The 27,694-nt window shown below is 32.2% G+C and overlaps 1 protein-coding gene across 2 annotated transcripts; it reads right to left on the reverse strand.

Annotated features, from left to right (window-relative positions):
* Positions 1–8,152: 8,152 nt before the first annotated feature.
* On the reverse strand, positions 8,153–27,550 carry LOC135927269 (eukaryotic translation initiation factor 2-alpha kinase-like). 2 transcript variants are annotated; one of them, XM_065463223.1, is made up of 18 exons: positions 27,379–27,548; positions 27,201–27,330; positions 19,096–19,356; positions 18,472–18,629; positions 17,848–18,400; positions 17,627–17,762; positions 17,225–17,449; positions 15,919–16,152; positions 15,372–15,759; positions 14,542–15,018; positions 14,326–14,448; positions 13,543–13,740; positions 12,762–12,984; positions 11,910–12,164; positions 10,721–11,011; positions 10,399–10,500; positions 9,679–9,741; positions 8,153–8,734 (listed from the first exon to the last, which is right to left on the reverse strand). In XM_065463223.1, exons 1-18 carry the CDS (start codon positions 27,531–27,533, stop codon positions 8,633–8,635), a joined length of 4,074 nt encoding a protein of 1,357 aa, XP_065319295.1. In that variant the 5' UTR covers positions 27,534–27,548; the 3' UTR covers positions 8,153–8,632. The 2 variants fall into 2 exon arrangements, with proteins under 2 accessions (XP_065319295.1, XP_065319296.1); XM_065463224.1 differs by lacking the exon at positions 14,326–14,448 and having other exon boundaries at positions 27,379–27,550.
* Positions 27,551–27,694: the final 144 nt, after the last annotated feature.

The raw sequence follows: 27,694 nt of genomic DNA on the forward strand, positions 1-27,694 counted from the left end.
CGATTTTAACGCACAAATTACTTTTTTAAAAAAAAACCTTTAAAAAAAATTTATTTTTATTCCTTATATTTTTCTGATATAAATACAGAATTATATAGATATATCGGCCCGAAATTTATTTAAAAAATATTAGGCCCAACCCGGCTCGACCCGGCTCGACCCGGCCCAACCCGGCTCGACCCGGCTCGAACCCGATTTTTTTGAAATCTTTCAAATTTTAATCAAAGTTATTGCCGACTGAAAATGATTCAAATTTGATGCCCCCTAAAACATAAGAAAATTGAGAACAAAAGTTAGATATTTTAGAAGAAGTTTTGAAAATTTCTTTCCTACAAGCTTCTTCTCCTCTTAAAATGTTTGGGCCGTGAAGATTGGGCTCCAGATCTAAGAAGAAGAAGAAAAAAATTAGGACTGAGCTATGGGGAAGCTCGGGCCTCATAAAAATTGATTTTGCAGGTCTCTAGTCGCGGGGTATTAAGTAATTTAGCGGAAACCGATATTGCGCTAGGGTACGAAGAAATGCTTTAAAGACCTGATATTTCTGGTTTATACTCCATCACGTGTTACAGTAACCCAGGAACCTAACCCCGTAAAGCGAAAATAAGTTCTCCACACATTTATAATTTATATAATTAATTACTTTTTGCAGATATTGCAAAATAGGGTATGAAGAAATTCTTAAAGACCTAATATTTCTGGATTATACTCCATCACGTGTTACAGTAACCTAGGAACCTAACCCCGTGAAGCGAAATTCAGTTCCATACATTATATTTTATAATTAATATTGCACTAGGGTATGAAGAAATGCTCAAATACCTAATATTTCTGGATTATACTCCATCACGTGTTACAGTAACCTAGGAACCTATCTCCGTGAAGCAAAATTCAGCTCCATACATTTTATTTTATAATTAATATTGCACTATGGTATGAAGAAATGCTTAAATACCTAATATTTCTGGATTATACTCCATCACGTGTTACAGTAACCTAGGAACCTAACTCCGTGAAGCAAAATTCAGCTCCATACATTTTATTTTATAATTAATATTGCACTAGGGTATGAAGAAATGCTCAAATACCTAATATTTCTGGATTATACTCCATCACGTGTTACAGTAACCTAGGAACCTAACTCCGTGAAGCAAAATTCAGCTCCATACATTTTATTTTATAATTAATATTGCACTATGGTATGAAGAAATGCTTAAATACCTAATATTTCTGGATTATACTCCATCACGTGTTACAGTAACCTAGGAACCTAACTCCCGTGAAGCAAAATTCAGCTCCATACATTTTATTTTATAATTAATATTGCACTAGGGTATGAAGAAATGCTCAAATACCTAATATTTCTGGATTATACTCCTTCACGTGTTACAGTAACCTAGGAACCTAACCCCGTGAAGCGAAATTCAGTTCCATACATTATATTTTATAATTAATATTGCACTAGGGTATGAAGAAATGCTCAAATACCTAATATTTCTGGATTATACTCCATCACGTGTTACAGTAACCTAGGAACCTATCTCCGTGAAGCAAAATTCAGCTCCATACATTTTATTTTATAATTAATATTGCACTATGGTATGAAGAAATGCTTAAATACCTAATATTTCTGGATTATACTCCATCACGTGTTACAGTAACCTAGGAACCTAACCCCGTGAAGCGAAATTCAGTTCCATACATTTTTATTTATTATTAATTACTTTTTGCAGATATTGCGGGTATGAAGAAATGCTTAAAATACCTAACATTTCTGGATTTTACTACATCACGTGTTACAGTAACCTAGGAACCTAACTCCCTGAAGCGAAATACATTTTTATTTTTTGATTAACTCTTTTTGCAAGATCACTGTTAAGTAAGTATATATAACTGCTGTTTGTAAATGATTTTGTCACCATTTAAATTTAAACATTAAACTTTTTGTAAATTTATTTTAATGATTGTTTTTTATTAACTTTGGCTTCCAAAATAAAAAACAATCTGTTTTTTAATCTGTTTTTTAATCTTAAATCGATTTACTTTCCCATTTAGAATTTGTTGTTTTTTCTTTTTCTTTTTTCTTTCTTTCTTTCTTTCTTTCTTTCTTTCTTTCTTTCTTTCTTTCTTTCTTTCTTTCTTTCTTTCTTTCTTTCTTTCTTTCTTTCTTTCTTTCTTTCTTTCTTTCTTTCTTTCTTTCTTTCTTTCTTTCTTTCTTTCTTTCTTTCTTTCTTTCTTTCTTTCTTTCTTTCTTTCTTTCTTTCTTTCTTTCTTTCTTTCTTTCTTTCCTTCCTTAGCATTTCTATCAGTAGTATCGTTATGTTCGCGTGTCTTTATCCCAAATTCCAATAAAGCTTAGCCATTAATCTCAGCCGAGTTTAACTTAAACTTACTTTGTCAGAGTCATTTTTTGGGGGGAATTGGTCAAAATTAGGCGATTTAAACGACACCTAAAAAGGTAATTGTTCTTCTGAAGATATTTTTGAGAATGCTAAAGACAGATCAGGAAAAAAAAATAAATTTTGGAAAAAACGGAAGAGGAAAAATAATGCCCGAATGATTCTTCGAAAATAAATTTAACCGGAAATTGATTTAATCGAAATTTTTTTAAAATTATTTTTTATTCGACGATGTTTCACGATTTTAGCCGATTTTTTAAAAAACGGCAAACTCAAGATTTTTAGTCACGGAAAAAATATTGCCCAAGGCCTCGAGATTGCGCTGATAGATGTCCAAATCGGATGGGAAGAGGAGAGGAGAGGAGAGGAGAGGAGAGGAGAGGAGAGGAGAGGAGAGGAGAGGAGAGGAGAGGAGAGGAGAGGAGAGGAGAGGAGAGGAGAGGAGAGGAGAGGAGAGGAGAGGAGAGGAGAGGAGAGGAGAGGAGAGGAGAGGAGAGGAGAGGAGAGGAGAGGAGAGGAGAGGAGAGGAGAGGAGAGGAGAGGAGAGGAGAGGAGAGGAGAGAAGAGAAGAGAAGAGAAGAGAAGAGAAGAGAAGAAGAGAAGAGAAGAGAAGAGAAGAGAAGAGAAGAGAAGAGAAGAGAAGAGAAGAGAGAGAAGAGAAGAGAAGAGAAGAGAGAGAAGAAGAGAAGAGAAGAGAGAGAAGAGAAGAGAAGAGAAGAGAGAGAGAAGAGAGAAGAAAGATGCCATTCTACGAGCAAAATCTTTAGGTTTGAGTTCTTTTCTTTTTGGATAAAATATTTAGTCAGCGGGGCTTTTTTTTAAAAAATCGATTCAAATTGAGCAGTTTATAACAAACACTAGGATTTTCATTTTCTCCATTTTATAATCTTTTATAATTTTTAAAGATCTTTTTTTCCTCGGGGAATTATTTTCCTAGATTAATAAAAAAAATCTTCTTATTCCGAGTTGATTTTTTTTTGTTCAAAGTGTTGACCAATAAAAAAAAATAGACTTAAATCTTACAAACATATTATACGAATGAATAATATGTTTTACCCCCAACCTTAAAAGGTGGGTGATATATCCTCGAGCGGGGCGTGAGCGGAACCGAACACGCTAGCGTCTCCTCCCTTTAGGGAGTCTATCGTGGCAGAATTTTTGCTCAATAAATCATCCATTTTGGTAAAGGGTGGGAAGATATATCCTAATACTAGTGTTTGTTTTGACCAAAAAAAAAATAGACCAATAGAAATGAGAAGTAAAAAAATAAGTGTTTTTATTGGTCACTTTCCGATTGATAATCGAATCGATATCTGAGAGTAGTTTTAAAAAAAAAATTTTGATTGACATGTTTAACAAAATATACGAAATTATATCAAAAGTCTGCAACCCCTGCCACACCCTTAGCGGGTTTAAGGACATGCGCAGAAGCCAATTTATATTTATAAATGCAAAAAATTAATATATATGCCTGACACTTAGCACTTTTCTTCTTCTTCTGTCCCCCAATAACCAAACTTCAGAGTCCTCAATCAGAATTTTAAGGTATTTAAACTCCCTATACATTTTTGTTTTGTTTCCGGAAATAAAAATAAATAATATTTTCTTCTTTTTTTCTTCTTCTAAGGTTATCCTAGAGTATCTATATACCGGGGTCTGCAATATCAATCCAGAAAATTCTATCGAAGTTAAAGTAGCCTGTGAGGTTCTGGATCTTAACAACGACACATGGCTTATGGATAAATGTGATAAAATGATAACGGAACACTCATAATAAAAAAAAAGAGCCAATATTTTCGTGTTAATACAAAGTTTATATAGACAATTGAACTAACGGAATTCTCTAATGATTTAATTTCCCCTTATATTTATAATAATCATTAATCCTTTTTTTTTTAAGTTTATGTTACAAAATAAAATTTATAAAAAAAAAAAAGGTAGTATAAATATGATCGTTCTGATTGGTCAATTATTTAAAGGTGCGTAACACCGGATCCAACAGCTGAGATTTGTATCAGCTGGTACCGCATTCATTATTTCGATCTATGTCGGGTATCATATTATCGATTAGAGATTGGCACAACCCAGCCAGTCCGAGATTAGTGGATTTTTGGGGTGGGCCTGTCAAATTGTATCATTTTATTTTATTGTCCATAATAATTATGGGTGCTGAGCCCGAGAACCACTATAGAAGATCCTTAGAATTTTTAGAAATCAATTACAATACCGAAATGCAAAAAAATTTTGATCCCATTTTAGGCTACATAGTACCTATTCATCCCTTTTTGAGACTATTCTCTAACATTTTACCCAAAATAACACACAAAATATCTTTTTATATATGATGCAGAGGTTGATCTTTATACAGCATAAATCAGACGGAATTTACCCGTTTTACCCCGTAACAACTTTACCCCCTCCAAGGCGATAGTTATTGCGTAAATCGTTATAACGTGACTTCCAATTATGCTATGAACTTCCGATACATTTAATTTTGTATCTATGGCTTTAGGAAACACGCATACAAATTTTTTTAAAATTTCCCGAGCCTTTATATATTTCGCTAAAAGCAACAAGAAAAAAAAAACTAGAAAGTGATTTTTATAATTTTTTGGGCAAATAAAAACGGGAAAGTTTTTAGAAAGACGAAGATAGGGTAAGAAATTGGATATAAAAATACGATTTCACACCAAATTTAAGGTTTTTATGGTCATGGTTTAAAAAGTTATTCGCGTTAACATAGTCACCCCGTCAATCGCTTCACCCCCGGTTTCCCCTACCATTACCCGTCAATCGCTTTACTCACCGGTTTCCCTTCCCCTACCCCCATAGGTATATCGTTTCGAAATCGCTGATCATCTTGAATCAGAGCTCCTCCGCATACCATTAATCCCATACGTAAATTATTTATTATTTCCACAACGAATCCGGGGCTTAATGGAACATTCATGAAATATATTCCATTTTTATTTATAACGGATCCATATTATTAAAAATACGTTATGAAAATTCAATTTAAAAAAATAATAAAAAGTAATATTAATAACAGAATCACTGGACAGAAAGGAAGGGGGGGGGGTGTTGTGAATACTAATGATGTCTGGCACGGATGATAACTGATATGGTTTCTCTTTAAAATTTAAATGCTTTCATAACCTCGTAAAACAAGTGGTAATGATGAAAATTTCTTTTAAATTTAAATGTCTCAACTCCACAAGGTCATCATTTCAAAATTACCTGATCAAATCATTATATGGTTAATTCAAAAAACGAACCAACATTAACGCACCCTTCAAAAATAGACCAACACAACATTAATTGCACATTAAATAATAAACTTTATATAAAATTATAATACCCAAAACTTATTTGAGCAATTCCTCTTCCATCCCGAGATTCATGAGGCCTTTGTTTCCTATAACGGATGAATGCCTGTTTACCATTCTATGTATTACATTATTTTCAAAGAGAAAATAGTTATATAATATAGCAGTAGTTAGACTTTTAAACATGTATGGTCAATACATGTGATAAAAACGAGATAAATAAAAAAGATTCATCATCGAATACAAAATAGATGGATTAGGGTTAAAAATAAGATTATTTGAAAAATTAATTTCTATCAAAGAATGAGATAAATAATTGATAAATTGATTTTGGATGTTGAAAGACAATGCTTAATTTTTAAAAATTAATAATGAATATTTTTAAAGATATTCACGACTTGAGTTCGACTTCAGAAGGTCGACTAATTCGACTAACGACTCAGACTCTGAGTCAGAGTCGGGTGAACTCGACTTTTTAACAACACTAAAAGAATGAGATAAATTATGATAAATTGATTTTGGATGTTAAAAGACAATGCTTAATTTTTAAAAATTAATAATTAATATTTTTAAAGATATTAATTTGCTTTAAGGATAACGTAATGATTGAACGCAACTTAACAAGTGAAGTGTAAAGTTTAATATAGGAAATCGTTTGAGTATTTTTTTTAAAAATAATAATTAAGCATTACAAGTTAACTGTCTTTCGATTATCAAAATGTGATTATTATTTTTAGCGTAATACCATTTATTTATGTTGTTAAAAACTATGGTTTATGGTTTAAACCTAGTGTTGTTAAACGGCTCGTTTCGCGCCGATTTCTAAAAACGGCAAACTCAGTATTTCATTCAGAAAAATATTGCGCAAGCCTGAAGATTTTGCTCATAGAAGGAACCAAGGCTTAGAGACATATATTCTGGAAACCTTGAGGCCTGGGCAATATTTTCCTGGCTAAAATATTTAGTTAGTCATTTTGAAAAATCTTAACAACACTAGGGTTAACTGTTAAAGTAAATTTTAATAACATTAATCTATTTGTTATATATATATATATATATATACTTTTATAATTTATAAATTGCGCATTACCGCAGATTAAGTTAATATTTTTGAAAATTGATTAAGGAAAAAAAATATGTATAGGCTATAACCTAACCCTTAATGGCGCAGACCTGATTCACGAAACTGCTAAAAGAATGTGAGGTTCTCGATAAAATTATATTGGTTTTTAATATTCACGTTAAAAATTAGCGTAATTAAGTCATGATTTTAGTTTGTGAGAGAGCGACCATCAGCCGCTTCCTGTAAAATTAAGCGAGAACCAGGAAAAAGTATCGAAACAAAAATGGAAGGGGTAATAAATATATCTCTTAAAAATATTTTTATCAATTTCACAAATTGTCTTAGAGATACTTTTGTCGAATATAGGAACCCCGTGATAATTTTTGGGGAATGAATTTAGGATTGACATTAAAATCAATCCCAAACTTTAGTGCCCGAATGTCGGAAATTTATTTTGAACCTTGATATTTTTAAAGTTTATTAGGGGAGAGGATCAAATTCTGAACCTAGGGTAAAAAAAATTCCAAATTATTTTGTTTTCCTTAACGTTTTTCTTCTTCTACGAATATCATTTTCAAGAATAACCAAAAAAAAGGTGATCAATCATCCTTCAAGTGCTTAGAAAATATTTTTTTCCGATTTCGTTGAAGTAATCGTACGTACCTTTTCCAGCAACCGCAATAAATAATGAAATTCGGATTCGGGTTTATTTTCTAAAATATAATTTTGGATTTGGAGTAGGTATCATTTCTAGAATTTAGTGTTGATAAAATAAGGTCCGATAGAGGGTTCCAATGCGAGCGGGAATAAAAATCCAGGCAAAATATAATCTTTTCTTTTAACGCCCACCGCACTATTAAAATGATTCAAATTTTAAAGTTCTCCCCCCATACCCTTTAGTTTGACCTCATCTTGAGCCCGATTAATTAAAAAACGGCTAACTCAATATTTTATTAGGAATTATGTTATGTGAGTCTTAAGAGGTGGGGCAAAGGGTTGAACATCTGTTTAACGGAAATCTCGAGGCTTGGAATAATATCTTTCCGGCTAAAAGATCGAGTTAGCCGTTTTTAAAAATTCGGCTCAAATCGACAACACTACATACTTTTAGTTGCAATACCACATTTATAAATAAATTTCTTAATACCCTGAGATTATGAAGACACATACTAACTATATATTTCTTGTAAGTTTATGTTGTAACGAGCGCGACTATATATATATATAAAATATTGACTTTATAACTTTGCTTGTATGTTAAAGAGCATAGGGTAGAGAGGAGAAGAGAAGAGAAGAGAAGAGAAGAGAATTTATTTAAAAAAATATATAATATCTTTAAAAATAAGTTAGCAATTAAAGACATAAACTAAAATAAAATAATTTATTTACTATAAGACTCGTACAAAAAGGTGAAACGATTTTAATTATATAATATGATATGATATAATAAATTCTATGAAAAAAATATGGTAATTTATGTTATAATATTTATAATATATTAAATTACAAAAAATTTTATATAATAATAATTATAGTATTTGAAAATATATTTAAAAAAAAAAAAATTGAATTGGAAATTTTATATTTTTTAATTTGTAAAAATATCTATGATTTCCTTTATATCGTTAGGCAAAGGATAATGGTACTAAATTGGGGAAGGATATTAGACGATGCACCTTATCGAAAATAAAAAAACCCTTAAAAGACGTCTTTTAAAGTTTATGAGTGTTTTAAAAAAATTAAAACAAGCAAATGTTTTGAGTTTATAAGCTAAGATATCAAAAATAAATACTATATAAAAAAAATAATAATAATAAATTTTAAAAACAAGTTTATTCTATAATATTCTAATATTCGAAAATGGATTTGTAGGAACTATCATCTTTGAGTTGCTTAGCATCGGGTCTGTCGTCTGGATTTTGCGATAACAACCATTTGACTATTTGAAACTTGTAAGACAAAAAATAATAATTTGATTAGAGATATTAAGAATATCTTGATTGGCTAATCTAATAATATGAAAGATAGATTTTAATTAACTAATAATATGAAAGATTATAAAAAATTCGATTTATTTGGAGAATAATTTTTTCGTTCACAACCAAATCAGGTAAGTCTAAATTGATTCATATGAATATCATTCAAAAAAAATAAATAAGTAATAGAATCTAACAAAAAATATATTAATTTTTATGATTGATATCTTTCAGAAATATCTTCCGACAAACATCAATTACAGTACCAAAGGTTAACTAAAGACCTTACCCCGTTATTGGCGTTAGTGAAAATAAGTTCTTTCAACATCCAAAACACTAAAAAAAAAATTGATAATTTAACAAAAATGCCCATTTATAATAATATAAATTTGACCTTATCAAATATAACCCTACCACTAAGTTGCCTGTCAGGTCGTCTAATCCCGCATCTAATTTCGGTTAAACTTAGCAAAACTATAAAATTGATATTGTTCTAGCTGCAGCCTAGCCCATTATATCACTCATTCATCTGGATATATCAATTTTGTAGGGTTTATTTAGAGGCTATTTCTTGAGGGGCTGGTGGGAAACGGGGTTGCTAATTTTTGTGCAAATTTTTTACCCCTTGGAGGTATATATTATTCCTGAGGCTTTTCCTCCGATCACTAGTTTTGTGTAAAAGTTTAATCGCGCTTGCGCATAAAGATTTTTCGAGATTTTACAAATAATAACCATTTAGATAAGGCATAGAAAATGATTGCCAATAACTCAAATAAATTTTAAGACCTCCCTTACCCCCAATGCTTATATGTTGGTATTCTTTCTTTGCAAGACTTCGTAATCTAGATAAGAAATTGGCATCTTCCCTTTTTTAAAATTAGTTTTTAATCGCGTTTAATATATATATATAAATAAACCTCTTTAGGATATTCCGTTTGAAAATCTTTGGGAAAATTGCCTTGTCGGCATTGCATCAAGGTCTATTTATAATAAAATATATTTATAGTTAATTTTGAATTAAAAGATTATATTATATAATCGGTTATAGCTCTGTTAGTTTTTATTGCCCAAAGTCAATTATAAATATTAGTTCAATGTTTCCGTAATAGGCGAAAGATTGCGTTTTCAGCCTTATCGTGGCGGGAGAGTCGCAACGTCTTTTGGCGGCTAATGGAGGTCTAAAAAGTTCCCCGTGGTCTGGGTCTAGGATAGGATAACCGTCTCCTCTACTGGCGTGTAAAAAACAACCTAAAGGGGGGTTGACGTCAGAAAGGGCATCCGATTGTAAAAAAAACCTTGCTACAAAATTTTCTAAAGATTGAATCAGAGGGAAAACTGGCCAACCTGGGAAAAACCTGGAAATCGCCATTAAAATGAGAAGAAGTTAATGTTTCCGTAACCGAATATTAGAGGTCAAATTCACCCCCCCCCCTCATTTTACAATTTTTTTTTTACAACTGAAGGATCCCCAAAGAGACGCTAAATAACACGTAAGATTCTACGTGTCCCGCCATGAACATGGAATTTTGAATCATTAGAATCTGGAGGATCCTCCAAAAGAAAGAAAGGTTTAAAGATTTACCCACAAATATTGGCTTCATAAATGATTTAAATCTATAAAAAGGGAGATTCATTACCTTTATCCTTTCCATTTGTGTCGAAAAAGGGTAGAGCAACTCGAAAAGTATCAAACCCAGCGAATAGATATCGACTTTATTTGTGTAGACCTTGTTTTCAACCTTGCGTTTTTTATTTGTGTTTTTTATTTTTGTGTATTGTTTTTAAAAACAAGATTTTCATATTAGGAAAAGATCACGTGATAAATAAATTTCGATTGAGCGATCTCGAAAAGAAAAAAAAATCTTCAGATCTTTTTCAAAGAATATTATTTATATTTTTTTGGCGATCTTTAGAAAAAATTTTTTGCTCAAAATAATTTCTCAAATCCATAATCTTTACTTGTTCGGGGCTCATGTAAAGCCTGGTTCCTACTCTCAGTGTATACTGCTTCCCGTTCCTGTCCACGTGATCGATTTTGCGACCCTTGGAATCGTTACCGGATACGTTGTCCAGATTGGCGTCGAGATTTCTTCGGGCATCATCGTTCGAGGAGACTAAACTGATCATCGTTTGACTATTTAGGGATAGCGTGTGATGTCGAGAAGCGGAAGCGGGAGTCAGATTGGGAACGGCTAGGCCAAAATCCCCGATCTTGACAACCCCTTCCACGGAGAAAAATATGTTGGAAGGCTGAAAATAATAATAAATAAGCGTCGTTTACAAGTTAAATTTCACCCTTAAAAAAAAGGGGTATATAGAGTTACATCTTTTCAAAAGTAACTTTACTATAGAGGATTTATTTACTTTTTGGGCAAAAATATACTTGTAATCAGTTACTTCAACAACACGAATAGAAATAGAGGAGTGAAATTTGTGAAAATAAGACCTAAAAAAAGGGTAAAACTATGGGCGAGAACCGAGTTATTCTAGATAAACTTCTTCCCAACTATTATTCCCATAAGTACGTTATCTGCTGTATTAAATAAGGTACATCAATATTTTTACAAAAAAAAAATGATTCGTTCCTAATATAACACATACTACAAAAATTAAAAAATTTATATAAATTGGGTTTAGTTATTAAAAGGAATTCACATTTAAAAGCTCTGATATGCGATAGTGGGACATGGGAGAGGGAGTCCTGATGTTTTAAACGGCTAACTCAATGTTTTATCCAGAAACATATGAAGCAAGCTAAAAAAAATTTGCTCATAGTTGGCACATAGGATTGAACATCTTTCGGCGAAATCTCGAAGTTAAGGCGATATTTTTCTGGCTAAAATATCGAGTTAGCCGTTTTTAAAAATCGGCTCAAATCGACCCCGTTTAGCAAACACTAGTTGGTTACGGTTGTCCTTCAAAATTAAAATGCTCCATCTCCACCTTTTATAAACAAAGAAAAATTGTCTAACGAAGAATATTTTAATTATCTTCTTTTGCTTGATATTTTTTTATTTATTTATCAGACACGTGTTAATATTTATAAATGGAGACATTTAATGATCCAGTTGCCAATAGCATACGAGCCAAAAAAATGGCATAAAAATGGCTCCATCTAGATCACATTATATTATTCCTGCAAATTAACTTTCAAATCCCTATGGATCAACCCCCGTTCGTGGAAATACTGGACGGCTTGAACGATTTGGTCAAAAATGTATAGGGCTTTCCTTTTAGTGTTGGCGGAGAAATCGTCGCGTATATGGGAGCCGTTATTGTCGCCCGACCAAGGAAAGTGAACGTAAGGGAAGGAAGGGCCGTGGCTCGAAGTGCTGTTAGAAGTAGTCGAGGATTCCATGTGCAGCAACCAGTCCTTGAGCGTTCTCCGCTGGCATAATTGCATCTTCGTAATTTTGTTCCAATAAATTTTAAGGCGAAATTTTAATTTTGTACTTATTGATAAGAATTCTACAATGTAATCTAATATAAAATATCGGAAACCTGCTGAGGTCAAAATGTTAGGCATGCCCCAAATTTTAAGTCCGGCGCAACGTTCTATTTGAACTCCGTTCTAAATATACTCACCTAAACTTAGTTGCCTAAATATTACGTAATAATTTGTTAATAATTATATTTATCAGAATTTTTTTTAAATCCCCCGACTATTGTAAAAAGGACCCAGCCAAGACAGCGTCATTTTGCCGCTTTTCCTATCAGCTGGACGGCTGTTCCAAATTAGCGCCTCGTCGTTTATTTGAACATTGATTACATTATAATTAAAGAATTTGATTTGAATGAACTCCTTAATACTTATTGGCTGGTACTGTTTACAACGGGAGTGTGTTCAAAGTTATAACGGCCCAGATTGTTTAAATCGTACCATTTTTTTGGCCCGTTCCAGACCGGATTCGCCGGCTGAACCAGCAGGTTTCTGATATAATATTTACAGTTTAAACCGCGTATTGCAAGGGATATAATTATAAATATTCGTTACACTCACTTGAATGTATAGAAACAATTTGGACTTGGGCTCGTGGCTTATCCTGGAACTAACTTTGTCGGTCCTCTTGAAATGGTCACCTTTGTCCCGATTGACCCCCGGGGATGATTCGCTGGAGTCGGGCAAGTTGCTCACGGGCTCAATGCGGTAAGAATAGTTGTAAGGATCGGAATAGGAAGAAAGATTCGTGGTTGAAAAGGAGGTAAATACCTCATCGGCATCGCTAGGTATGAGTGAAAAATAATTTTTTTTGGAGCGATTATCGTTATCGCGTAAGGACCTGCTTGAACCACCATTCTTAAAATGACCGCCCAACCTTGGTCTTATTGTTTTGGGATAATACCCCGTAGAATTATATGCCATTGAATTTTATCCTTCATTCTTGCTTACTATTCCTACCTAGCATTTCTCTTCCTACTATCTAACAGTTCCTAGAGTTTCAAAAATTATAGTATTTTGTAATTATAACCCCCCAGAGTATGAAAGTGATTTTACGTTCCTACGCATTCATCCTAGAGCCTTGTAAAGAGCAAGGATACGCGAATTTTCACTGAAGATTCTCTGCCAAAAATGGGAAGGAATGCTATTCAATTTTAGTGAAGGTCAACTAACTGGGTTCGAAACTCTCAACAAACCAAGAAAAAAACTTTAAAAAAATTCGGATCGAGTTTAGGAACCAAATTGAAAATCTAGTTATTTTCTTCACGGGATGAGTCCGGACAATTGACCTCGATTATCTAATTTTCTAAATACGTAAATAAGTATTTATCCAAAATTCAACCTTTTGTCGTTGGAATCATTGAGATGTTTTTTGCTATCGGTGGTAACGTTGTACTTTGCCAGATCCTTTTTATAGCTTTTGGGTAGGGGTATATTGCTGGAAGGTTCTATCCAGGCCTGAAAATATCTCACTATATTGATGTGATCCAGTTTGGCCAGAGCTTTAACTTCCCTCAAAACCTTTTCCCTCGAGCTTTCGCTAAATGAGTTTATATATATAATGGTTGTGGTATGGTAAGTATAAATCGTCTCACAGGAATAAATATTTTAATATATATATATATATATATATATATATATATAAACGGTGCTATTATGATAACAATTAAAAGAGGCGCGGAACTTGTCCGCCAGGAGGGAAAGAAAATTTTAGCGCGGATAATATTTAAAGTTATCTCGAAGCGATTTTTCTTCGAAAAGTTTTTTTTTTTAAAAAAAAAATTCGGGTCGATATAACCAAAATAACATTATGGTTATACTCAACGATTCGGCTCATGTCTGGCAGAAATACTTTTTGAACATCTGTTTGCTACTCGATGCTAACTAAAATCTTAAATCGGACCATTTTAAAAAATCGACCCCAAATCTGTGGAGGAGGGGTTGTAACGACACTACTAAAATTGAGATTTCTTAACACAAAATTTGGTAAAAAAAGATAAACTAGTAAATTATAAACCTAAGAACAAAGTTTCCTAAAGAATTCTATATAAAAATCAGAACAAAACAAAAAAATCTCATTCCCACCCGCCACCCACCCATTTCCGTTTCTTCTTTCTTTACTCACTTATTGGGCAAGGTTATCCGCTTGATCGCGTACGATTGGTCGTCCATCTTATTTTTCACGCGTAAGACTAGGCCGAATCCGCCCTTTCCCAGACTATTAATGATTTGAAAATCTGTATGAAATCTTTTGAATATTTATTTTTTGAAAAGATTTTATTTCCGTAATTATTATAAAAAAATCAAATTTCTACGAAAATATCTTTTTTTTAAAAAAAACCTGGAAGCTATATGAAGACCGCTATCGACAGAATCGAATCGGCCACTTTTCGGGTTGGGTTCAACCGCCCCGTTATTAGAGATGTCGGTAGTATTTATCCCTACGTCATTGTTGTTGAGCATCTCCAACCTCCCTTTATTTTTGTCACGTTTTTCTTTGTATCCCGGGGATAAAGATGGTTCGTTTTTGGAGTCGGCCATCAATTCGAGAAGACCACCCCCACTTTTAATGGAGTTGGGCAGGGAGTTATTATTGGTGTAATAGCCGGAAGAATGCCTGTTACCGCTACCGCTGCCGTCCGAACTTCGGTGATTATCGCCGTAATAACCACCGCTTCGTTTAACGTGGCGGGAAATCAGAAAATTCAGGTAGGTCAAAAGGAAATGCGGAAGACATTTTTGGGCTAATTCCAGCCCGGAAAAGAGGAACAAGTGAAGTAAACAGGTGATGAAAAGGCTGGTCAGTATGATTTCTTTCCTTTTTATTTTTTTTTGATTTTTAAATTTAAAATCGTAAATAAGAAAAATAATGTTATGTTTAGTAAGCCGGCGAATCCTGATTTAGGATAGATCTAGATACATAACCGGGAATAGAAAATTTAGTAATTGAAAGGTATTTTCGGTAATTTTTCAATCTTAGATTCTCACGGGGGCAAGTTAAAGGGGAGTGCAGAGGACTCAATCCCAACCCCCATCTAAAATGGATTCTCAACCACCCTCACTTAATTCGTTCTCCAACCCTCCATTTTCAACTGAATTGATCCTTCAAACATAGCCGTTTTATCCTCTAGCTAGAAAACTGTTAAATTTATAAGCGAATCGCGATCTAACCAATATGCCCATATAGGGTATCGACCGTCTCCTAGCGTGTAGAGGGAATAAATCCTGGCATCACCCTTTCCCCTTTTCCTGTCAAGCTGACTTTTTCCCCCGAATAAATATCGGTACCGATTTCGAGAAAAACAATATTTGCTTTGATTTTCGGATACCGGGTCACCTTTTCTACCTTTATTGGTCGGGGAGAATCGCCGCTTTTGGGGGACAGAAAAACAGTAATTGTCGGGTCTAGTCCTATTTTCCCCGTCATCTTCGTCGAGGTCCCCTGGCGACCGCGCGTCTTGATCGAAATTCGCGGAATTTTTGTATCTCTTTTTATTAGGCGCCGGGTGTTTAGGCGAAGGATCGTATTGATTTTCTGGCCATAGGTAATAACCGGTATCTAAATGATGGAAATGATAGAGCCATAATAAAGCCTATAGATATAAAGCACATATAAACATCTTGATTTTAGATTATTATTTCACAATGTCTGGGAATTATTAAATTAATCTAATTTTCCTTGTGGAAGATGATAACAAATTAATAAAAAAAAAATTACCAAAAGGGTAATCCATATAAGATTTGAAAGAGGTTAGGGCGGAAGTGGAAGCCGAATCAATAATATCGTCGGAATTGGCATCGGCGACTGATTTATATTCGACTTTATCGATATCGTCCGACTCCCGATCAATATCGCTGAGGTTGTTGACGTCATTTTCATCGATTTTGTCGCTATTATAATGGTAATCGAGTGAGGAATAGCGGGTATTTATGATTGGCGTCCGCGATAAACCTAGATGGTTTAGGAAGGAATAAAATACAACTTTATTTTTTTTATATCAACGAGAATGGCCCGCTTGACCGTTAAGTCGGATGAGACCAGACTGTGGGGGAGTTGGTCCGGTTCATGACCCATCTTATATAAACTAAACGCGATGCAATAACTCTTAAAAAAACATTTCTTTTTTTTTTCTCTTCTCTTCTTTTATTTGTTGATGCTGATGATGCATATTAAGTTAAACCATAATAGAGCGAAGATCGGGAAGGAGCTAACACTAAGCTTGCTAACAAAACAAGCTCGTTCACATACACAACAAACATTAATAATGCCATGATTATATTAATGATAAAAATACCAAATGAATCAAATCTCTATTCCCCCTTATCCTGTATATAAAAGTGCAGGATGATAACAAGAAATCTAATAATATAATGATAAAATGAAATTATGCAAAGGAAATCAATAACTAGTAATTATAAGAGTAGTAGAATATAACGGCAAGAGTAATAATATCATCATCAGCTCTCAATTTCCATTCCTAAAGATTCAATTACTTATATGTTATATGTCTATTTAAAGGTATTCGCCTACCTTAAGCTTAGCAATTTTTTTGAAATAAACAATGAAACGGAAAGGAAAGGAACGAGTAAACGATGAGATATTATAAAGTGTTAGGCATTAAACTGATCATGATTTACGTGTACGTCTATTAGAAAGTAAATCATAGTAAACTTTTGGTCTTTGGTTAAACCGAACCGTGATGTCGGACCTGTTAGTCAGCTGAGACCAGACTGGACCGTCGATCGATCCGGCCGGACCACTGACGAACATTACGTAGTATAAACTTTAGAGAAAAAAAATCGCAATATTGCAGGCAACTGGAGTTCTGAATTCAAATCAAGATCCAAGAATAGGAAAGATCGAACGTTCATCGCATATCGTGTATTCAGAGGCGGTACGCGTCCACGTACAAGATAACTTGGACTAGACGCGTCACGCAAAAACTTTACGTACTGAACGTTTAATCTTCTCTTAACTATATATAACAACATAACAATAAATAAATAAAATCAAAAAGCGAAACTAGTGGCCAAATAGGGTTTCCAATAAACGGTAGGAAATCCGACGGGATAATTATTATGAGCGTCGCCATCTTCCTCATTTCGTCGCCGATCAAAAATATTGCGGGCATTTCGGGAATTGTAGTCGTATCGGAATCCAGAGTTGCGGCCGCCACCTCTTAGGTCAACTAGCGAGGTATCAAAATTATGGATGGATGATTGGACGTACAATTGTCCTTGGTAGGTGCCTATAAATTAAGATTTTAATATTAAAAAAATATTTTACCAAAAATTTTGACATTTCTCTTGAATTTTTATTCCAAATAATACAATTCCTTTTTTTTCTTTCATTATTCATTCTTTTTATCTTTCTTTCTATTTATATTATTTATTTATTTTTATATTAAAAAAGAAAATTTATTTACCAATATATATTGGAGTCCCACGAGGTAAGTAAGATTGAGAAACTTTTAAAGCACCGACATATTGATTGCCATGCAGGTCCAAAGATTGCAACTTACCATCTATGAGTGACCACACTTTGGCTATTGGGCAAGTAAACTTTAAAAATGATAATAAAATCATAGGTGAATCCATTTATTTTAAAATTATATAAATATGGGAGAAATAATAAATAAATATTTACGCTTCTATGCCATTCTCGTTCCCTATCAAGATGGCCGCCATCACTCGTATCCCATTTGACGGGACGTTCGGTCACATTATTTTTAGGCTGCCACATAACGGCGTATCCTTTCTCGGATCCGGCCTTTCCGTAACCAGTTATAACGCCTTCAGACACGTGTACCGTTAGGCCGTATTTACTCACTCCTGGTTCGCCATCTTGAATATTATCGCCGTCTTCATTTTTATCGGGAGTCTCGTATTCGTCCGATTTTGAAGTATCGTCTGCTTTTGTTTCATCTTCATCTTCTTTATATTCGGTAACGGAAGCATCCGATTCGTTAATATCGTCTGATTTGTCGCCATTTTCGGTGGTACCGGTTGACGACCACGATTCGTTCGTAATATCGTCTAATTTTTCTTCAAATTCGTCTTCCGAGATGAAACCGCCATTTTTTATATCAGATCGGAAGTTGATGGCAGGTTTGGTTAAGGTAACAGGGGGTTTCGGTGTAGTAAAGGGAATCTTAGCCCTCAAGAGTTTGAGCTCCAGATCTCCCACGCTAAAATTCCACCTGCAGTTGGTGATAATCGGAGAAAAAAAAATATATAATCAGTAGTTGAAATGATCAAATCCTATAATTACCTTTCTTCTCCAAGCCTACTGTCAATGCTTCGGACTATCCGATCGACCCTCTTGATCAGGAGAGAATCAGTCGCAAGTGGGCATCTGTAGTTGGGTTTATTGGCATCCGCTGGCTCGTTAAAATATTGGCAACCCTCTAAACCGCAGACATAATGGGGCTATTTTGGAGAAGATATTTTTTTAAATAAATTGAGTTTAGCTTTCAAAAAAAAATGAGTATAGACCTTATATTTGGGCAAACCAAAATTAGGTATAAAAGCATTCGGTTTTGACCAATGATGTGATGTTGTACACTACTAAATTGGCAATTTGTCGATCAAAAGTGAACATACATAAAGAGTCAGCTTGTCGCGCCATTTTGTGGTTTGCACGTCGACACAACTGTCTTACCCGATCATAATATCAACTATTAACTGGCATATTAACATCATTTAATAGACGCGCAGTCCATAAAATGGCACTACAGCTGACTCGTATGGCGCGCTTTTAAACGCGTTTAATGCGTGAACCGCCACTCTAGAATCGTACACACATCGTTGGTTCTTACACAGCCGATCCAATTTTTAATTTGCATATTTTACAGAAATTCATTTGCCTTTTTGGGGGTAATTCTATTTTTTTTACTTTTCCGGTTTTTAGGTCAATATTGAAAGTCGTAACGTATTCGCCACCCAGGAGCACTATATCCTCGCTGAATCTTAGCGAGTTTTTGAGAAGATTCGAAGTAGAAAAGGGCAAAGCCCTGATCACTTCTTCGTTAAGATCGTTGCGATCCACGTGATCATCTCCCGCGTTATTATCGTCTCTCTTTTCCCGTTCCTCGTATTGATACAACTTCCCGTCCAAAGATGGAATCACCCTGATTTTAACGCCATTCCTTATAGCCTTTAATAAACGAAATAATTTTTTTTTTCTATTTTGTCGCAAAAGCTTAATTGTAATGATTTATATATATATTTTCCTTGAGTGAGTAAAGAAGAAACGAAGAGATTAAAGGAAAAATCGTTGCACATTTCCAAGTGGGTTTTAGGTGTGAGCCGAATTGACCCCTATGGAATGGACCGCACCGCCTTCCCTTCCCTAAGAAATTATTCGGTTGGGTGCAGACTAGAAGCCCGCCTGATTCTAAAAATCTCACCCGTCGCGTCATATTTTGATTCGCTCACCCGTTTATTTGTTTAAAAAATGTGTTTAACCCGCCCGCCTAATGTCTTCGAATGATTTGATTGATTGGTTTCGTGTTTATAAATGATTTGATTGATCGGTTTTGTGTCTGAATATAATTTTTAATTCTGCTCATATCGCTCGAAAAAAAAAATAGTTTAAATTTCAACGGCACGTCGGCCCCATCCATATGTTTTAAAAAATATTTTTAACTCACCTCACCCCCCCCCCCTCAATGCCTCTTAACTTGTAACTAGGGCAGACTTGAACACGTGCCCATTTTCCTCACTATTAAACGATGATATTATTGGTTGATGGATTCTACGTGACCAACGATTAGATCGACATTATTTTAAAAAAATTGGTGCGATCCTTTAATCCAAGAATCTTTAAAACTCTAGCTCAAATGGATTTGGGAGTTATGGGCTTTCAATGTCTAATAAGGGTGTGATATTGGTTTTTTTTTTAAAATCACTTTTTTCAATTTCCGGTAAAACGAAAATGAGTCATATCTTGATCTTAGTTCCACGATTCGAGACAAATGCGATTCGCCGGAAGTGTTTGTTGCCAATTTATTCAAATTATTTGAATAATAATTAGAATTGGAATGGGGGAAAATAAGAATTTAAAAAAATATTATGTTTTTTTCATAATTTTGGGAGATTAAAAAAAAAATTTAATGTTAAAAGAAAGAAAGAAAGAAAGAAAGAAAGAAAGAAAGAAAGAAAGAAAGAAAGAAAGAAAGAAAGAAAGAAAGAAAGAAAGAAAGAAAGAAAGAAAAAGAAAGAAAGAAAGAAAGAAAGAAAGAAAGAAAAAGGATAAAATTACGAAGCTTAAATAAAAAATAAAACTCGTTCAACGCTATACATTCACTTCCCCATGAAAAAAATAATTAAGTATTCTATAATACATTATAAATAATAATTTCTAGTGCGCACAAATTGTACGTTTAAACGCGGCGTTTCAAAACGCAAATTGTAAAAAAAACGCAAACGCAAGCGATGTTTTAAAATTGAACCGTTAATTACCTCTCTATTTTTTGAAACGGCTTCAATTTTATTTAAAAAAAATACTGTCCAATTTAAACGACTGCGTTTAAAAATGTATTATTTGCGTTTTTGAAGCGATAAATTTATGCGCACTGATTATATTATACATGTTATTAAAACATCAATCAATAATATATATATTATAATGAATATGTTAAGTAATCCTTTAACGTAAACACCTATTACAATTTCCTGAGGCTTTCCTATTATGTCATGTGGTAGATATTATTGCTAACAGCTACGATTTTCTAACAATTGGATGTTATTGTTAAAAAAATAATATAATAATTAAGATTTATGATAAAAAAAATAGGCGCCAAAATATGGCGTTTAAGCTCCTTCCGGTCAAAAACATTTTTTTATTTTAAAAATAATTGGGCCTAAAGGGAATTGAAAATAAAGAATTTATCCAATTATCCAAGCCGAACCGGGCTTAATATAATATTACCTCTCGTATGCGTCTCAACTATATTCGACCGTATATAAAATATTGTATAATGTAAGAAAATATGACGAATACAGTATCCGGTACCGATCGATCCCGGATATTCTCTCGACCGGTTTTTGCAAATTATTTTCTTTAAAATATGTGAAATTGATTTTTTTTTCTTAAAAAAAAACAAAGTAGGTAGGTAAAACACAAAAAAAAAATAATATGATTAATTACACTATCGAAAATATGCTAATTTATCTATATTATTATATGTATATATATTTTTTATTGAATTACATTTTACATTCATTCTTGTAAAGAGAGTAAATTAAATATTAATTTTTTTTAAAAAATATAAGATTCAAGGTCCGATCGATAAAGAAATTGAAGCTGATAGATAGATCATCTGGTATAATGATATGGCGCCCTCTACATTTGGTTCTTCTTATAAAAAAAATTAAACCAAAATTACGTGATATTAAGCGCATCACGTCATATACAACAGAGCAGAGCTTGATGCTTTCATGAAAAGCTATCGCAAAACTGGGATAGGAGATGGGAATTAATTAAGAGGACCATGCCGCAGTTACCTGTGCGCGGAAGAGGCAAAGCCACTTGCTTATACGCTCACGGAAAATAGGGGGAGAGGGTAAAAAGCCCATGCCCGATAGAAGGTTTATATTGGCTGTGTTAATTTTTACTTTTAAATTAGCATCGTGAAAACCTAGGAATAAACATATGATTAAATAAAATAAAAATACCACTAACAAACACAGTACACAATCTCACTTATCGATAATACTAGTTCTTAATATTCTAACTTTGAAGAAAATCCTCCATCATACCGGAAAAAACCGAACCCAAAATAAAATCAGAATATTCATCAAATTCTTATCAACTTTCATTTCGATTCTCACTTTAAATATTTAAAATATGTTTGATAATAAACATATCTGGGTGAGTTTAGTCGTTCCCAAAATGGAACTCGTTCAAAATTTTTTTGGTGTTTTACCCATAATTTTTATATTTCCAAAATGAAGAGAATTATAAGGTCTACAAAAATGATACATAATTTTTTTTTAAACATTGTAGGACTCTAAATATTTACCCGAGTGAGTTCACTTGAGATTATTTAAAAAAAATCTAGAAAGATCGCACCCTGTATTGAAAACTTTGAGCCCATAAACTCTGGATCAATTTGAGCTAGAACTAACTTGTATATAAACCATCATGCAAATTTCCTTGGTCTTCAGTAGTATTTCAAAAAAGATGTGTAATTCATTTTCTTTACATTAGCAATATATTAGTAACTTTGTTAAACAAAGTAAGCCACTTAGAAAAAATGACTTATGGAATCCTCCTATGTGCATATATTGGAGATGTGCAAAAATTCATCAATCGACACGTGTCAATAAAAATTTTATTTCGGGTTGGAGCATGTTTGGGCTATTATTTTTTGTTTACATTACTAAATTGTAAACAAAAATATACGTATCCGATTGGTCGTGGAATATGGAATTCATTTTATGTTTGGGTTGATCGAGTTTGCTTTACCTTTTAGGGTCAGGTTCGGGTAACGAATTAAAAGTTTAAAAAAATTTATTGCGCCTAAGATCGGCATAGAAATTTGTAAAAAAAAAAATCAAACGCCCGCTTTCCATATTTTTAGAGGCCGTTATAGGACGAGTGCGTAGCGTTAAGAGTTTTTTTTAAATTTAAATATTAGATTGTGTCGCAATTTTATCCTTATATACAAAGAAAAAAATTTGACGATTTTGAGAAGCGTATAAGCCCTAGTCGGTTCGGATCCGATGGTCCTAGGTTCGAATCCAGCAAGGGTCATTTTTTAAAGCCAACTTGGTGATTCCGTTTTTAGAGGATGTGTGGAGAGGGGGGGGGAAGGGGTGATATAAGGTAGATGGGATTCGATCACGTGATTCCGTCAACATATAATATATAGTCGTTTTTTCTTAACAAGTGGTTTTAAAGTCAAAAAAAAAATCGTAACCCTTATAGGACGAAGGTATCCGTTCCAATCGCGTAACTTTCTCCCCCCCCCCCATCGCTCATAAACATAAATCATGTGAAACGTAAATTATTTTCAAGTTGTTTTCCTCGAGGAGGTATTTGTAGGTTTATATAAAATATATATATAATATCGTTTTACATACATAAAAAAATAGTAACATTTTTAACATGGTAAAACAAGAAAATCGAATAAGAAAACATATCACACGGTAAACAAACTATGAAACGTAGTTATTAGACCTTCCAAAAAAAAATATAAATAAATAATATTGGAAAACGCGTTTTTAAAAAAAAGCAGAAGAAAAAAAAAGAATAATTCAAAATGGATGCCTTCATTTTTTTAGTAATTTAAACCGGGCATATTTTAGGGGTGGGATGATGATTATATAAAAATAGGCACATAGAATTTAATTATGTCAGTATGATAACGGTTTCGCAAACTCGGGATTGTGCTATGTCGACCCGGATTAAAACTCGATTTTACCGGTTTATCATTTCGGTAATGGTGGAGAATGCCATATAATATATGCATTCATTAAAAGTGTACATCAACGAAAAACAGCTGGGGACGCCATTTTGATTACCCATATCATTATTTATTAATATTTTAAAACATCAAATTTCCTGTAAAAAAAATATAAAAAATTTACATTCTCCCTAAATTTTCGTATTATGAAATTCGGGGAAATTTTTTAATATTATTTATTTTTTTATTTATTTATTTTTATTTTATTTTTAAAAAAATAAATAAATATGCGATCGTCTGTATATTTGGTGGAAATTTTTCCTTCCTATTAATAACGCGCGTCGCTATGATAGCGTGAAAAATGGAGGAAAATGCGCATCGACCCGTACTCGACGTATTGAGGCGTTTATGGAGGGATCTTAACTCTTAAGGTGAGCATCATCAGAATTGGAAGAAAATATTCCTCTCATTTATATATTATATGTATGTGTGAATATTCTTTATTTTTCGTATAATATTAAAAGGATATCAAATTTAAATTTAATTAAATTATTAAATAATATAATATTCAAAATAAATTGGTTATAGTCCTAACTTAGTAGCATCCAAAATAGCAACGCCGCCATTTTAAAATTTTTAAAATAATATACTCCATTTTTAATGTAAAAATTAAAGAATTGTGAAAATTTTTTCCACCAATATCCAAGCAATCGCATATTTATTAATAATGAAATACTCTGTCTTTTATAAATTGCGATACGATTCGGGCAAAATCACGTGATTTTAAATTTAAAAAGTTGCTAAAAAACCCAGATTTTCTACGTATTGGTAATTCGTGTTACCCAATCTGGCAAGCGGGAAATTTAGGGGAAAAGTGTTTTTTGACTCGGTACGAAAGAAAAAGACATTTATATGTGCGCGTGCGCCTAGTTCAAAATTTTAAAAAAAAATTCGCGAAATTCCGGCCCATTCGGGAAAATGTCCCGCGAAATTATCCGGCTAACATCATCGGCATAAATCTAAATGCCATCATCGTTACAAAGGTAGTTTCGTCTATGTTTCGCAAATATCTTATCACATGATTTAATTTGAATTGTGTTTGATTTTATTTGATTATATTTAATTTAAAAAGGTCGAGACAGATTTATTTAATGAGTTTCTAATAGGAATCTAGGAAGCCCTTCCTGTGATTGTGCTGAAATGGTGATCGTGGGAAAATGTTGTGCCCACTGTAAATATAATATGGTCTCTATACATCCTCTAGGTAAAAATGGTTTCCTATTTCAAATGAGTTTTTTTTTTTAAATAATTACTCGTTTAATGCGATTTTATTAAAAAAAAATTTTTTGGATTAGAAGCTTATTTGCGGTTTCAATGATCTCTCAATCGTTATAAGTTGGTAGAGATTTCGTGAACTATGAATCATCCAAAATGCGACTTCTTATAGGATGTTCAAGATGCCAGGAGAAACGAATCACTTGTAGGATTTCTATAAGTAATGAGATTGAAATTAAAATAAAAGACCAAACCTAAGACCGGTATTAACCGGAGACCTTAAAAAAACAGGGTCTATTAAATATTTTGTCCTGGCATTCGTTTTTTTTATTTTCTTCGTGTTTTTTTTTTAAATTTAATTTTTAAAAATGAAAGAATTAACTCTAATTTTAATTTTAAATAAAAATGGGTACAAAAAATGCAGGATTTCAAATCTACCCTTAAAAAGTTATTATTTACCGAGCCTAAACCGAACCCGAAGCGTTAAAAAAAATTTCACCCGAACCTGAACCGAACCTATAAAAATACGCGTGAAGCGGTTTGAATCTTTTGATATTTTCGCTCTAGATGATTAATAATCAGTTTTGACAGATAAATATCGGTAAACAATTTTAGATATATTTTCCATAATTTGTGACGATGTCGCTAACTAAGCTGGCGGACATGTGTGTTCTCAACTCCCATATTTGTATTCCTCCTCCTTATAAGATATAATTTGATAAGAGAGAATATCTAAAATATTTTGACTGACGGTTCAATATTATACTTCAACCGATATTCGTTATGGGTTGGATTCCTGGAAAAATTTTTAACTTTAATTTTAATTTTTTTTTGTTTTACTTTCATTTCATCTTATTTTAATTTTTTTTTAAAGTGCACCTTTGTTTTATTTTTTGCGTTTACCCCCCCCCCCTCAAGTCCTACCCTACCACTAATAAGTGGTCATGTCGTGAAGTTATAGCTAAAATTTTTGTCAATATATATATACAGGTAATCTATATAGTAGATGAAAGGACCTGCTGTTAAAAAACGGTCCAACTAAGATTATGACCAATAAAACATTATGCAAGCCAGAAGATTTCACTCATAGCTGGCAGAAATTCTTGAGACTTTGTTTGCCAAATCTTGACGCTAACATAATATTATTTTAGCTTAAAATCTTAATCGGGCCATTTTGAAAAATCGACCCAAATCGAGCTTTTTAACAACACTAACTTAAAGGATCACGAATCTAGATAATAAAGTATTATTTGAATTTAATAAGAAATATTAATGATTGCAAAAAAGTATCTGATCATTTATGAGATAATTTTTTTTTTAAAGTTAAAATTTTCCTTTATTTTAAAAAATATCTTCCATAATAACATATATTTATTTTATTATTTTTTTTAATTTTATTTTGATAATATTGATATTGGTATAATTTTAAAAAAAAATGATAAAAACAACTAAAATATTAAAACAAACTTATAGAAAAATATGTAAAAATATATAAAATTACTAAATAAAAATATATATTAATAGTATTGAAGGCTCTAAAAAGAGCTTAATTTAATAAAAAATGTACCTAAAAAGCAAGTATAATTGTGTTTATATTAAAATATAAAAACTTGTTATGACAAATATAAAAAATAACATGTTAAATTTCGAAAAAAATATTTAAGGCAGGAGGTATACACACACAATATATACATATATATATATATAATTTATGAATTGTTGAAAAATTGAAGATGGCTTTTTCTATAAGAAAATTTAATTTAAATGATTTTTATATACATATTTTTTTGTCATTTTTTCAACATTTCTTATATTAATACTTTGGTTCCATTATAATCTAAAAATTTTAATGGTTTTCTTCCATTATGATTTTATATTCATATCAGCTTTTTTTTATATTCATTCTGGTTTCTATAAATTTAGGTTTTTTTAAATAATTCATATCACAAAGTATGTTTTTTAATTTACCAATATTGATATAATAAAATAGTATACATATCTATCTTATAATAAACCAGAAATTAAGAAATAATTGTCCAACTAATGATTCATACTAATATACCTTTCTTGTTAAAAATAAAATATCATAATTATTTTTAGGCTGTGTCAAAAATATAAAAATATTAAATTAGCAAATTTAACATTTTTGAAAAATAGCTTTTTTTAAAAAAAATTAATATAAAAATGAAAACATGACCAAAATATAATTTTATTCTAGAAAATTTTAACAAATTTCTGAAGTTTTCAAAACTTTTGTGAATTTTAAGAATAAATTTTTGATGCAATCTAATAAAAATTAATAACATTATTTAACCTCTGCTTTTCCTAGACTTGACGATATCAAAGGTTTATTTCCAGCATTATAATTCCATAATAGCTTCCCTTCATTATTGAGATCAATAGCATGTATATAACCATCCAATGTGTTCACTAATAACAATGATCTATTATTAAATTATATAAAGATTATTTTTAAATTTATAAAAGTATACGTGCTAGAATTTTCAGCAATTGATCGATCAAAAGAATTCGTTTGGGAGTGTAAGTTTTGAAAGCACATTGATATCAGTATGAAACAAAAAAGGTAATAAGTAATTTTAATGTATATACAACATAATTTTTTGAAATAAATAGAACATAAATTCATATCACAGTAAAATGTGAGAATAGTTGTTTGTTAAACCAGTTAAAACTAACAACTAAAATCATTTTATATATTGATATAAAAATCAAAGCATTTAAAAAAAATTATTTTAACGTTATATGAATGTATGATAATATCAGGTGATGATCACATACCTATTATCT

The sequence above is a fragment of the Gordionus sp. m RMFG-2023 genome, chromosome 3 (genome assembly GCF_954871325.1).
Source record: "Gordionus sp. m RMFG-2023 chromosome 3, tfGorSpeb1-WG-v2, whole genome shotgun sequence".
Classification (NCBI taxonomy): Eukaryota; Metazoa; Nematomorpha; class Gordioida; order Chordodea; family Parachordodidae; genus Gordionus; species Gordionus sp. m RMFG-2023.

Coding starts and splice junctions, on each gene's coding strand:
- LOC135927269 (XM_065463223.1), bottom strand. CDS start 27,533: ATGAATTTATGTTCTATTTATTTCAAAAAATTATGTTGTATATACATT. Junction 12,985..13,542: donor AATGATTCCAACGACAAAAG/GTTGAATTTTGG, acceptor ACTCATACCTAG/CGATGCCGATGAGGTATTTA. Junction 12,165..12,761: donor AATTGTTTCTATACATTCAA/GTGAGTGTAACG, acceptor AAAATTACGAAG/ATGCAATTATGCCAGCGGAG.